Source organism: Pleurodeles waltl, chromosome 5 (genome assembly GCF_031143425.1).
Source record: "Pleurodeles waltl isolate 20211129_DDA chromosome 5, aPleWal1.hap1.20221129, whole genome shotgun sequence".
NCBI lineage: Eukaryota > Metazoa > Chordata > Amphibia > Caudata > Salamandridae > Pleurodeles > Pleurodeles waltl.
The window spans coordinates 524,957,712-524,971,887 of record NC_090444.1 but is presented as its reverse complement, the minus strand read 5'-3'; the positions used below and the strand labels follow the sequence as shown (position 1 = coordinate 524,971,887).

The 14,176-nt window shown below is 48.1% G+C and overlaps 1 protein-coding gene across 1 annotated transcript in view; it reads right to left on the bottom strand.

Annotated features, from left to right (window-relative positions):
• XRN2 (5'-3' exoribonuclease 2) overlaps positions 1-14,176 on the bottom strand; it is a 705,538-nt gene that overhangs the window by 323,671 nt on the left and 367,691 nt on the right. Inside the window, exon 24 of the mRNA XM_069234351.1 lies at positions 11,825-11,908. Within this exon, the coding sequence (XP_069090452.1) occupies positions 11,825-11,908 (84 nt within the window). The remainder of the gene's footprint in view (positions 1-11,824; positions 11,909-14,176) is intronic.

Genomic DNA, 14,176 nt, shown 5'->3' with positions numbered 1-14,176 from the left:
AAAAGTGGGGCCGTGGCCAGAGGGGGCGGGCAACTCCACTAGCTGGAATGCCCTGGGGTGCTGTAACAAAGGGGGTGAGCCTTTGAGGCTCACCGCCAGGTGTTACAGTTCCTGCAGGGGGAGAGGATAAGCATCTCCACCCAGTACAGGCTTTGTTACTAGCCACAGAGTGACAAAGGCACTCTCCCCATGTGGCCAGCAACATGTCTCGTGTGGCAGGCTGCTAAAACTAGTCTGCCTTCACGGATAGTCGGTTAAGGTTTCAGGGGGCACCTCTAAGGTGCCCTCTGGGGTGTATGCTACAATAAAATGTACACTGGCATCAGTGTGCATTTATTGTGCTGAGAAGTTTGATACCAAACTTCCCAGTTTTCAGTGTAGCCATTATGGTGCTGTGGAGTTCGTGCATGACAGACTCCCAGACCATATACTCTTATGGCTACCCTGCACTTACGTCTAAGGTTTTGCTTAGACACTGTAGGGGCATAGTGCTCATGCACTTATGCCCTCACCTATGGTATAGTGCACCCTGCCTTAGGGCTGTAAGGCCTGCTAGAGGGGTGACTTATCTATGCCATGGGCAGTGGGAGGTTGGCATGGCGCCCTGAGGGGAGTGCCATGTCGACTTAGTCTTTTTATCCCAACTAGCACACACAAGCTGGCAAGCAGTGTCTGTGCTGAGTGAGGGGTCCCCAGGGTGGCATAAGATATGCTGCAGCCCTTAGAGACCTTCCCTGGCATCAGGGCCCTTGGTACCAGGGGTACCAGTTACAAGGGACTTACCTGGATGCCAGGGTGTGCCAATTGTGGAAACAAAAGTACAGGTTAGGGAAAGAACACTGGTGCTGTGGCCTGGTTAGCAGGCCTCAGCACACTTTCAAATCAAAACTTAGCATCAGCAAAGGCAAAAAGTCAGGGGGTAACCATGCCAAGGAGGCATTTCCTTACAACCAGACCAAAAGTTATTACAAAGGACTTGGATATTCTTGATTAGGGGCACTCAGAGCAGGCTCAGGCCTATTACCATGCAATGGACTTTTCCATTCGCAGACTGTCCTACAAAATATGCATTTGTGTCAAATTAAATTAACGGCAATACTAGTTCACTGCCCATCAAATTAAGGCAAGAGAAATGAATCTAGAATCATGCAAATTCCATAATCAAGTGTGAGTGGGTGTAAGGAAATGCCTCCTTGGCATGGTTGCCCCCTGACTTTTTGCCTTTGCTGATGCTATGTTTACAATTGAAAGTGTGCTGAGGCCTGCTAACCAGGCCCCAGCACCAGTGTTCTTTCCCTAACCTGTACTTTTGTATCCACAATTGGCAGACCCTGGCATCCAGATAAGTCCCTTGTAACTGGTACTTCTAGTACCAAGGGCCCTGATGCCAAGGAAGGTCTCTAAGGGATGCAGCATGTCTTATGCCACCCTGGAGACCTCTCACTCAGCACAGACACACTGCTTGCCAGCTTGTGTGTGCTAGTGAGGACCAAACGAGTAAGTCGACATGGCACTCCCCTCAGGGTGCCATGCCAGCCTCTCACTGCCTATGCAGTATAGGTAAGACACCCCTCTAGCAGGCCTTACAGCCCTAAGGCAGGGTGCACTATACCATAGGTGAGGGTACCAGTGCATGAGCATGGTACCCCTACAGTGTCTAAACAAAACCTTAGACCTTGTAAGTGCAGGGTAGCCATAAGAGTATATGGTCTGGGAGTCTGTCAAACACGAACTCCACAGCACCATAATGGCTGCACTGAAAACTGGGAAGTTTGGTATCAAACTTCTCAGCACAATAAATGCACACTGATGCCAGTGTACATTTTATTGTAAAATACACCACAGAGGGCACCTTAGAGGTGCCCCCTGAAACTTAACCGACTGTCTGTGTAGGCTGACTAGTTCCAGCAGCCTGCCACACCAGAGACATGTTGCTGGCCCCATGGGGAGAGTGCCTTTGTCACTCTGAGGCCAGTAACAAAGCCTGCACTGGGTGGAGATGCTAACACCTCCCCCAGGCAGGAGCTGTGACACCTGGCGGTGAGCCTCAAAGGCTCACCCCTTTGTCACAGCCCAGCAGGGCACTCCAGCTTAGTGGAGTTGCCCGCCCCCTCCGGCCACGGCCCCCACTTTTGGCGGCAAGGCTGGAGGGAACAAAGAAAGCAACAAGGAGGAGTCACTGGCCAGTCAGGACAGCCCCTAAGGTGTCCTGAGCTGAGGTGACTCTGACTTTTAGAAATCCTCCATCTTGCAGATGGAGGATTCCCCCAATAGGGTTAGGATTGTGACCCCCTCCCCTTGGGAGGAGGCACAAAGAGGGTGTACCCACCCTCAGGGCTAGTAGCCATTGGCTACTAACCCCCCAGACCTAAACACGCCCTTAAATTTAGTATTTAAGGGCTACCCTGAACCCTAGAAGATTAGATTCCTGCAACTACAAGAAGAAGGACTGCCTAGCTGAAAAACCCCTGCAGAGGAAGACCAGAAGACGACAACTGCCTTGGCTCCAGAAACTCACCGGCCTGTCTCCTGCCTTCCAAAGATCCTGCTCCAGCGACGCCTTCCAAAGGGACCAGCGACCTCGACATCCTCTGAGGACTGCCCCTGCTTCGAAAAGACAAGAAACTCCCGAGGACAGCGGACCTGCTCCAAGAAAGGCTGCAACTTTGTTTCCAGCAGCTTTAAAGAACCCTGCAAGCTCCCCGCAAAAGGCGTGAGACTTGCAACACTGCACCCGGCGACCCCGACTCGGCTGGTGGCGATCCAACACCTCAGGAGGGACCCCAGGACTACTCTAAGACTGTGAGTACAAAAACCTGTCCCCCCTGAGCCCCCACAGCGCCGCCTGCAGAGGGAATCCCGAGGCTTCCCCTGACCGCGACTCTTTGAATCCTAAGTCCCGACACCTGGGAGAGACCCTGCACCCGCAGCCCCCAGGACCTGAAGGACCGGACTTTCACTGGAGGAGTGACCCCCAGGAGTCCCTCTCCCTTGCCCAAGTGGAGGTTTCCCCGAGGAACCCCCCCCTTGCCTGCCTGCAGCGCTGAAGAGATCCCGAGATCTCTCATAGACTAACATTACAAACCCGACGCCTGTTCCTACACTGCACCCGGCCGCCCCCGCGCTGCTGAGGGTGAAATTTCTGTGTGGACTTGTGTCCCCCCCGGTGCCCTACAAAACCCCCCTGGTCTGCCCTCCGAAGACGCGGGTACTTACCTGCAAGTAGACCGGAACCGGGGCACCCCCTTCTCTCCATTCTAGCCTATGTGTTTTGGGCACCACTTTGAACTCTGCACCTGACCGGCCCTGAGCTGCTGGTGTGGTGACTTTGGGGTTGCTCTGAACCCCCAACGGTGGGCTACCTTGGACCAAGAACTAAGCCCTGTAAGTGTCTTACTTACCTGGTTAACCTAACAAATACTTACCTCCCCTAGGAACTGTGAAAATTGCACTAAGTGTCCACTTTTAAAACAGCTATTTGTGAATAACTTGAAAAGTATACATGCAATTTTGATGATTTGAAGTTCCTAAAGTACTTACCTGCAATACCTTTCGAATGAGATATTACATGTAGAATTTGAACCTGTGGTTCTTAAAATAAACTAAGAAAAGATATTTTTCTATACAAAAACCTATTGGCTGGATTTGTCTCTGAGTGTGTGTACCTCATTTATTGTCTATGTGTATGTACAACAAATGCTTAACACTACTCCTTGGATAAGCCTACTGCTCGACCACACTACCACAAAATAGAGCATTAGTATTATCTATTTTTACCACTATTTTACCTCTAAGGGGAACCCTTGGACTCTGTGCATGCTATTCCTTACTTTGAAATAGCACATACAGAGCCAACGTCCTACATTGGTGGATCAGCGGTGGGGTACAAGACTTTGCATTTGCTGGACTACTCAGCCAATACCTGATCACACGACAAATTCCAAAATTGTCATTAGAAATTGATTTTTGCAATTTGAAAAGTTTTCTAAATTCTTAAAAGACCTGCTAGGGCCTTGTGTTAGATCCTGTTTAGCATTTCTTTTAGAGTTTAAAAGTTTGTAAAAGTTTGAATTAGATTCTAGAACCAGTTTGAGTTTCTTAAAAAGTATTCCAACTTTTAGAAGCATAATGTCTAGCACAGATGTGAATGTGGTGGAACTCGACACCACACCTTACCTCCATCTACAGATGAGAGAGCTAAGGTCACTCTGTAAACTAAAGAAAATAGCAATGGGCCCCAAACCTACCAAAGTACAGCTCCAGGAGCTTTTGGCAGAGTTTGAAAAGGCCAACCCCTCTGAGGATGGCAACTCAGAGGATGAAGATAGTGACTTGGAGGGAAATTCCCCCCCTCCAGTCCTACTTAGGGAGAGCAGGGCTTCTCAAGCCCTGACTCCACAAATAATAGTCAGAGATGCTGGTTCCCTCACAGGAGGGACCAACAACTCTGAAATCACTGAGGATAACTCCAGTGAAGAGGACATCCAGTTAGCCAGGATGGCCAAAAGATTGGCTTTGGAAAGACAGATCCTAGCCATAGAGAGGGAAAGACAAGAGATGGGCCTAGGACCCATCAATGGTGGCAGCAACATAAATAGGGTCAGAGATTCTCCTGACATGTTGAAAATCCCCAAAGGGATTGTAACTAAATATGAAGATGGTGATGACATCACCAAATGGTTCACAGCTTTTGAGAGGGCTTGTGTAACCAGAAAAGTGAACAGATCTCACTGGGGTGCTCTCCTTTGGGAAATGTTCACAGGAAAGTGTAGGGATAGACTCCTCACACTCTCTGGACAAGATGCAGAATCTTATGACCTCATGAAGGGTACCCTGATTGAGGGCTTTGGATTCTCCACTGAGGAGTACAGGATTAGGTTCAGGGGGGCTCAAAAATCCTCGAGCCAGACCTGGGTTGACTTTGTTGACTACTCAGTGAAAACACTAGATGGTTGGATTCAAGGCAGTGGTGTAAGTAATTATGATGGGCTGTACAATTTATTTGTGAAAGAACACCTGTTAAGTAATTGTTTCAATGATAAACTGCATCAGCATCTGGTAGACCTAGGACCAATTTCTCCCCAAGAATTGGGAAAGAAGGCGGACCATTGGGTCAAGACAAGGGTGTCCAAGACTTCAACAGGGGGTGACCAAAAGAAAGGGGTCACGAAGACTCCCCAGCAGAAGGGTGATGAGACAACCAAAACTAAAAATAGTAAAGAGTCTTCCACAGGCCCCCAAAAACCTGCACAGGAGGGTGGGCCCAGAGCCTCTTCACAAAACAATGGGTACAAGGGTAAAAACTTTGATCCCAAAAAGGCCTGGTGTCATAGCTGTAAACAGCATGGACACCAAACTGGAGACAAGGCCTGTCCCAAGAAAGGTTCCACTCCAAACTCCCATCCAGGTAACACTGGTATGGCTAGTCTCCAAGTGGGATCAACAGTGTGCCCAGAGCAAATCAGGGTCCACACTGAAGCTACTCTAGTTTCTGAGGGTGGGGTGGATTTAGCCACACTAGCTGTCTGGCCGCCTAACATGCAAAAATACAGACAGCAACTCTTAATTAATGGGACTAGAATAGAGGGCCTGAGGGATACAGGTGCCAGTGTCACCATGGTGACAGAGAAACTGGTTTCCCCTGGCCAATACCTGACTGGAAAAACTTACACAGTCACCAACGCTGACAATCAGAGAAAAGTACATCCCATGGCAATGGTTACTTTAGAATGGGGAGGGGTCAATGGCCTGAAGCAGGTGGTGGTCTCCTCAAATATCCCAGTGGACTGTCTGCTTGGAAATGACCTGGAGTCCTCAGCATGGGCTGAGGTAGAGCTAAAAACCCATGCAGCAATGCTGGGTATCCCTGAACTGGTGTGTGTGAAAACAAGAGCACAATGCAAGGCACAGGGTGAAAAAGTAGAGCTGGAGTCTGGAAAAATGGCCCAGCCTACCAAGAGAACAGGAAAGTCAGTTGGGAAACCAACTGCAACACAGCAAAAGAAAGGGAACCTCTCTTCTCAGGAAGAAGTTCTGCCCTCTGAGGGAACTGAGCCTTTGGAGCTTGAACCTTATCAGGTTGAGCTCTTAGGCCCAGGGGGACCCTCAAGGGAGGAGCTGTGTAAGGGACAAGAAACCTGTCCCTCTCTTGAAGGCCTTAGGCAGCAAGCTGCTGAAGAGTCCAAAGGCAAGAAAAATGGAACACATAGGGTCTATTGGGAAGATGGGCTCCTGTACACTGAGGCCAGAGACCCCAAACCTGGTGCCACTAGGAGAGTGGTAGTGCCTCAGCTGTTCAGAGAGTTCATCCTAACATTGGCCCATGACATTCCCCTTGCTGGACATTTGGGACAAACCAAGACGTGGGAGAGGTTAGTCAACCACTTCTACTGGCCCAATATGTCCAACATGGTTAAGGAGTTTTGCCTCTCCTGCCCCACCTGTCAAGCCAGTGGTAAGACAGGTGGGCATCCAAAGGCCCCCCTCATTCCACTTCCTGTGGTGGGGGTGCCCTTTGAAAGAGTGGGTGTGGACATAGTTGGTCCACTGGAACCTCCCACAGCCTCAGGAAATATGTATATCCTGGTAGTAGTGGATCATGCTACCAGGTATCCTGAAGCTATTCCCCTTAGGTCGACTACTGCCCCTGCAGTAGCCAAGGCCCTCATTGGTATCTTTACCAGAGTGGGTTTCCCTAAGGAGGTGGTGTCTGACAGAGGTACCAACTTCATGTCAGCATACCTAAAGCACATGTGGAATGAGTGTGGAGTGACTTATAAATTCACTACACCTTACCATCCACAAACTAATGGCTTAGTTGAGAGATTCAACAAGACATTAAAGGGCATGATCATGGGGCTCCCAGAAAAACTCAAAAGGAGATGGGATGTCCTCCTGCCATGTCTGCTTTTCGCTTACAGGGAGGTACCACAGAAGGGAGTAGGGTTCTCACCCTTTGAACTTCTGTTTGGTCATCCTGTAAGGGGACCACTTGCCCTTGTTAAAGAAGGCTGGGAGAGACCTCTCCATGAGCCTAAACAGGACATAGTGGACTATGTACTTGGCCTTCGCTCTAGAATGGCAGAGTACATGGAAAAGGCAACCAAAAACCTTGAGGCCAGCCAACAACTCCAGAAGTTTTGGTATGACCAAAAGGCTGCACTGGTTGAGTTCCAACCAGGGCAGAAAGTCTGGGTTCTGGAGCCTGTGGCTCCCAGGGCACTCCAGGACAAATGGAGTGGCCCTTACCCAGTGCTAGAGAGGAAGAGTCAGGTCACCTACCTGGTGGACCTGGGCACAAGCAGGAGCCCCAAGAGGGTGATCCATGTGAACCGCCTTAAGCTCTTCCATGACAGGGCTGATGTGAATCTGTTAATGGTAACAGATGAGGATCAGGAGGCAGAGAGTGAACCTCTCCCTGATCTTCTGTCATCAGACCCAAAAGATGGCACAGTAGATGGAGTGATCTACTCAGACACCCTCTCTGGCCAACAGCAGGCTGATTGTAGGAGAGTCCTACAACAGTTTCCTGAGCTTTTCTCCCTAACCCCTGGTCAGACACACCTGTGTACCCATGATGTGGACACAGGAGACAGCATGCCTGTCAAGAACAAAATCTTCAGACAGTCTGACCATGTTAAGGAAAGCATCAAGATGGAAGTCCACAAGATGCTGGAATTGGGAGTGATTGAGCGCTCTGACAGCCCCTGGGCTAGCCCAGTGGTCTTAGTCCCCAAACCTCACACCAAAGATGGAAAGAAAGAGATGAGGTTTTGTGTGGACTACAGAGGGCTCAACTCTGTCACCAAGACAGATGCCCATCCAATTCCAAGAGCTGATGAGCTCATTGATAAGTTAGGTGCTGCCAAATTTCTAAGTACCTTTGACTTGACAGCAGGGTACTGGCAAATAAAAATGGCGCCTGGAGCAAAAGAAAAGACAGCATTCTCCACACCTGATGGGCATTATCAGTTTACTGTTATGCCCTTTGGTTTAAAGAATGCCCCTGCCACCTTCCAAAGGTTGGTGAATCAAGTCCTTGCTGGCTTGGAGTCCTTTAGCACAGCTTATCTTGATGATATTGCTGTCTTTAGCTCCACCTGGCAGGATCACCTGGTCCACCTGAAGAAGGTTTTGAAGGCTCTGCAATCTGCAGGCCTCTCTATCAAGGCATCCAAATGCCAGATAGGGCAGGGAACTGTGGTTTACTTGGGCCACCTTGTAGGTGGAGGCCAAGTTCAGCCACTCCAACCCAAGATCCAGACCATTCTGGACTGGGTAGCTCCAAAAACCCAGACTCAAGTCAGGGCATTCCTTGGCTTGACTGGGTACTACAGGAGGTTTGTGAAGGGATATGGATCCATTGTGACAGCCCTCACTGAGCTCACCTCCAAGAAAATGCCCAAGAAAGTGAACTGGACTGTGGACTGCCAACAGGCCTTTGACACCCTGAAACAAGCAATGTGCTCAGCACCAGTTCTCAAAGCTCCAGATTATTCTAAGCAGTTCATTGTGCAGACTGATGCCTCTGAACATGGGATAGGGGCAGTTTTGTCCCAAACAAATGATGATGGCCTTGACCAGCCTGTTGCTTTCATTAGCAGGAGGTTACTCCCCAGGGAGCAGCGTTGGAGTGCCATTGAGAGGGAGGCCTTTGCTGTGGTTTGGTCCCTGAAGAAGCTGAGACCATACCTCTTTGGGACTCACTTCCTAGTTCAAACTGACCACAGACCTCTCAAATGGCTGATGCAAATGAAAGGTGAAAATCCTAAACTGTTGAGGTGGTCCATCTCCCTACAGGGAATGGACTTTATAGTGGAACACAGACCTGGGACTGCCCATGCCAATGCAGATGGCCTTTCCAGGTTCTTCCACTTAGAAAATGAAGACTCTCTTGGGAAAGGTTAGTCTCATCCTCTTTCGTTTGGGGGGGGGTTGTGTAAGGAAATGCCTCCTTGGCATGGTTGCCCCCTGACTTTTTGCCTTTGCTGATGCTATGTTTACAATTGAAAGTGTGCTGAGGCCTGCTAACCAGGCCCCAGCACCAGTGTTCTTTCCCTAACCTGTACTTTTGTATCCACAATTGGCAGACCCTGGCATCCAGATAAGTCCCTTGTAACTGGTACTTCTAGTACCAAGGGCCCTGATGCCAAGGAAGGTCTCTAAGGGATGCAGCATGTCTTATGCCACCCTGGAGACCTCTCACTCAGCACAGACACACTGCTTGCCAGCTTGTGTGTGCTAGTGAGGACCAAACGAGTAAGTCGACATGGCACTCCCCTCAGGGTGCCATGCCAGCCTCTCACTGCCTATGCAGTATAGGTAAGACACCCCTCTAGCAGGCCTTACAGCCCTAAGGCAGGGTGCACTATACCATAGGTGAGGGTACCAGTGCATGAGCATGGTACCCCTACAGTGTCTAAACAAAACCTTAGACCTTGTAAGTGCAGGGTAGCCATAAGAGTATATGGTCTGGGAGTCTGTCAAACACGAACTCCACAGCACCATAATGGCTGCACTGAAAACTGGGAAGTTTGGTATCAAACTTCTCAGCACAATAAATGCACACTGATGCCAGTGTACATTTTATTGTAAAATACACCACAGAGGGCACCTTAGAGGTGCCCCCTGAAACTTAACCGACTGTCTGTGTAGGCTGACTAGTTCCAGCAGCCTGCCACACCAGAGACATGTTGCTGGCCCCATGGGGAGAGTGCCTTTGTCACTCTGAGGCCAGTAACAAAGCCTGCACTGGGTGGAGATGCTAACACCTCCCCCAGGCAGGAGCTGTGACACCTGGCGGTGAGCCTCAAAGGCTCACCCCTTTGTCACAGCCCAGCAGGGCACTCCAGCTTAGTGGAGTTGCCCGCCCCCTCCGGCCACGGCCCCCACTTTTGGCGGCAAGGCTGGAGGGAACAAAGAAAGCAACAAGGAGGAGTCACTGGCCAGTCAGGACAGCCCCTAAGGTGTCCTGAGCTGAGGTGACTCTGACTTTTAGAAATCCTCCATCTTGCAGATGGAGGATTCCCCCAATAGGGTTAGGATTGTGACCCCCTCCCCTTGGGAGGAGGCACAAAGAGGGTGTACCCACCCTCAGGGCTAGTAGCCATTGGCTACTAACCCCCCAGACCTAAACACGCCCTTAAATTTAGTATTTAAGGGCTACCCTGAACCCTAGAAGATTAGATTCCTGCAACTACAAGAAGAAGGACTGCCTAGCTGAAAAACCCCTGCAGAGGAAGACCAGAAGACGACAACTGCCTTGGCTCCAGAAACTCACCGGCCTGTCTCCTGCCTTCCAAAGATCCTGCTCCAGCGACGCCTTCCAAAGGGACCAGCGACCTCGACATCCTCTGAGGACTGCCCCTGCTTCGAAAAGACAAGAAACTCCCGAGGACAGCGGACCTGCTCCAAGAAAGGCTGCAACTTTGTTTCCAGCAGCTTTAAAGAACCCTGCAAGCTCCCCGCAAAAGGCGTGAGACTTGCAACACTGCACCCGGCGACCCCGACTCGGCTGGTGGCGATCCAACACCTCAGGAGGGACCCCAGGACTACTCTAAGACTGTGAGTACAAAAACCTGTCCCCCCTGAGCCCCCACAGCGCCGCCTGCAGAGGGAATCCCGAGGCTTCCCCTGACCGCGACTCTTTGAATCCTAAGTCCCGACACCTGGGAGAGACCCTGCACCCGCAGCCCCCAGGACCTGAAGGACCGGACTTTCACTGGAGGAGTGACCCCCAGGAGTCCCTCTCCCTTGCCCAAGTGGAGGTTTCCCCGAGGAACCCCCCCCTTGCCTGCCTGCAGCGCTGAAGAGATCCCGAGATCTCTCATAGACTAACATTACAAACCCGACGCCTGTTCCTACACTGCACCCGGCCGCCCCCGCGCTGCTGAGGGTGAAATTTCTGTGTGGACTTGTGTCCCCCCCGGTGCCCTACAAAACCCCCCTGGTCTGCCCTCCGAAGACGCGGGTACTTACCTGCAAGTAGACCGGAACCGGGGCACCCCCTTCTCTCCATTCTAGCCTATGTGTTTTGGGCACCACTTTGAACTCTGCACCTGACCGGCCCTGAGCTGCTGGTGTGGTGACTTTGGGGTTGCTCTGAACCCCCAACGGTGGGCTACCTTGGACCAAGAACTAAGCCCTGTAAGTGTCTTACTTACCTGGTTAACCTAACAAATACTTACCTCCCCTAGGAACTGTGAAAATTGCACTAAGTGTCCACTTTTAAAACAGCTATTTGTGAATAACTTGAAAAGTATACATGCAATTTTGATGATTTGAAGTTCCTAAAGTACTTACCTGCAATACCTTTCGAATGAGATATTACATGTAGAATTTGAACCTGTGGTTCTTAAAATAAACTAAGAAAAGATATTTTTCTATACAAAAACCTATTGGCTGGATTTGTCTCTGAGTGTGTGTACCTCATTTATTGTCTATGTGTATGTACAACAAATGCTTAACACTACTCCTTGGATAAGCCTACTGCTCGACCACACTACCACAAAATAGAGCATTAGTATTATCTATTTTTACCACTATTTTACCTCTAAGGGGAACCCTTGGACTCTGTGCATGCTATTCCTTACTTTGAAATAGCACATACAGAGCCAACGTCCTACAGTGGGTTTCAATACTATTGTTATTTTTCCATCCCTAGTCACTCAATTTACAACCAAAGACTTTGTGAAGCAAATGTCAAATTTCCTTTGGAACAATTACAAGGATTTAATTCAAGATTAACTTAAAAAGATCAGGAGTGCATGAAAGGCAAGTACAAGGAAGCTAGAAAAACAGTATCACAAGCAATAAGGCTTCTTACTTTCCTCAGAAGTGAGGTCTGGGTAAACTTCTGCAAGGGCGGCTCTCAGGCGACGTTCATCAACAAATGGCAAAAGAGCTACACCTAAAGAGGAAAAAAAACAAATATCTGAGTGAGATAAACAGATAGATGGCTTTATGAAGTAGGTTGTTCTTTGCATATCCAAGTTCATTTACATTGCAAGGAACAATTTGCGTCCAATAATTTTCTAGACCGTTCAAATCTAACCAACATTTATCCATATTTAAACTATCTGGGCTAACAATTAGCAAAAGGTGAACTCCCCTACCACTGCTCTTTTTTTGCCAAATTGTGTGTAGGCTTGGGTACACCACAAAAATTAACAGTTAAGAACTGGCACATAAGTATACTTATTTCCATGCACATATGTGCACCCTCGAGGCTAGTGCTTTACAAATTTTTCATAAGGGAAGTCATAGCTTGTTAGGCAAACTACTTGAGCAGCAAGTCAAACACCCAGAGAAATGTGCAACACACACTGTGTAACAAATACATGCAATTCAGTCAGAATGAGAATTTCCGTCCAAACCAATGTGTGTTCAGAATATAAAAACTGAATACGAAAAAAGCTACAAAAATAAAGATAATTGGTTCTGGGGTTTAGATGTTCAAAATAAAAATCCAATGCCAGAAGGCTCCACAGTAATATGCTTGCACATTGCAACTCAAATATATGTAAATTATGGTAAGGTTGTGGTAGACAATAAAACGTCAAGGCAAACTGAGGTCCACTGGCGAGTCACGTTCAAACAGACGTTGGGGGCTCACATTAGGCAATTATACCTTCATGCCTTCACACATACTTTTCACGGACAATCAATTCTTGTGCAATCTCTTTCCGATTTATTTTTTGGGGGAAAACGTAGTGCTATTTCTCAACACTTTTCCATCCAGAGCCAGGATTTGATACTGTATTAATGTTCGGTTTGACTATTTACTTGGCAAAATATTGAAATAAATGGAAAGTCTGGATTACAAGGCAAATTCTATCTTCAGTCAATTTGTTTTGTAGATAATGTCTTACAATTTGTATTCTCAGATTTTAGTATTACAGTACAGCGGTTTGTCTCTTCTCTATGTATTAGACAGACTAAGCTCCTGAAGCTAGTATTGCTGCTGCACCACAAATCAAGACTATTTGTCTTTATCAATGACCACTTCATATTTTTTTTTATGGTTTTCTTGCAGGTTAGATATCACAATGTCAAATTTGCAGTGTTTGGTCAGATGATTAACAACGAACAGTGTTTGCATTTATGCATAATCCCTCATCACATTTTTCTACACTTCTAGTTGGGATTATAACCAACACTAATCCTTCACACTATTCAAAGATGGCCGCCTTGTAACAGTCCCTTTTTCTGCCCTTCCTTAGTTTTTAGCACATATTTCCTCCCCCTTATTTGCAGGGCTTATAACAGGCACTCTCCTGCTCCGTATTTATTCCAGGGAGCATGGAGAGGGTAGGACTACTTGACCGCTGCTCAGGAGAAAGTATTGAGTATACATTTCTGTTTTAAAAAAAAAAGCTCTCCACTTTACGCCTACTTGGAGCAGGTGGGCCCAATTTGCTATTGGTAACCTCGTGCCGACAACTTAGAAGTGTTGGTTTGGGGGAAGCAGTAAGAATGTCATAACACTGCATTATCAACGGGATATTACAGTCTCATGGGACTTGTTCATGTAGCAACAATGCTTGCTCCTAAATCCATCCACCCCGCCCCCACCTCCCAAACAAACCACACACAAACACTGGTCACCGCTACTCAGTGTGTTTTTTATGCTCCACATGTGGGGGTTTCAAACAGGGGAATGATTTGCAGGACTATAGTCAGTATTTCAAACGAACTCACGGCCAGAATCCCAGTCTATGCCTTATATGATTGGGTCAGCATAATGAGTTTAGACAAACTAACTGGAAGGAGTTATACTGGGGCCAAACAAATAACATCGACAGTATCGTAACTTTCTCTGTTTTAACATTTTAAAGCAGTATTTGGTGAATGCAGATTTTTGCCCTTTTAACAGTCTGATGCGAATTTTCCGCAAACAGGCTCTAATGTGTTAGATTAGAGAGGCAATTAGCTGGTGGGAGCAGTCACTGGGGTAATTATAAACCAGCTGAGAACTACGAACAGGCCTTGATTTTTATTTGCGTTACTTCACAACTACTGAGATAAAGTGGTGGGAGCGGTCTTACTGGGGTCATATTACACCATCTGTGAGCTGCTACAGACAAACTTTGATTCTCAATGTTCCTGCAGCAGAGACAGACTGGAGGAACACAACTACCATTCTATTCAGTATTATACTAAACATGATTTTAATGGG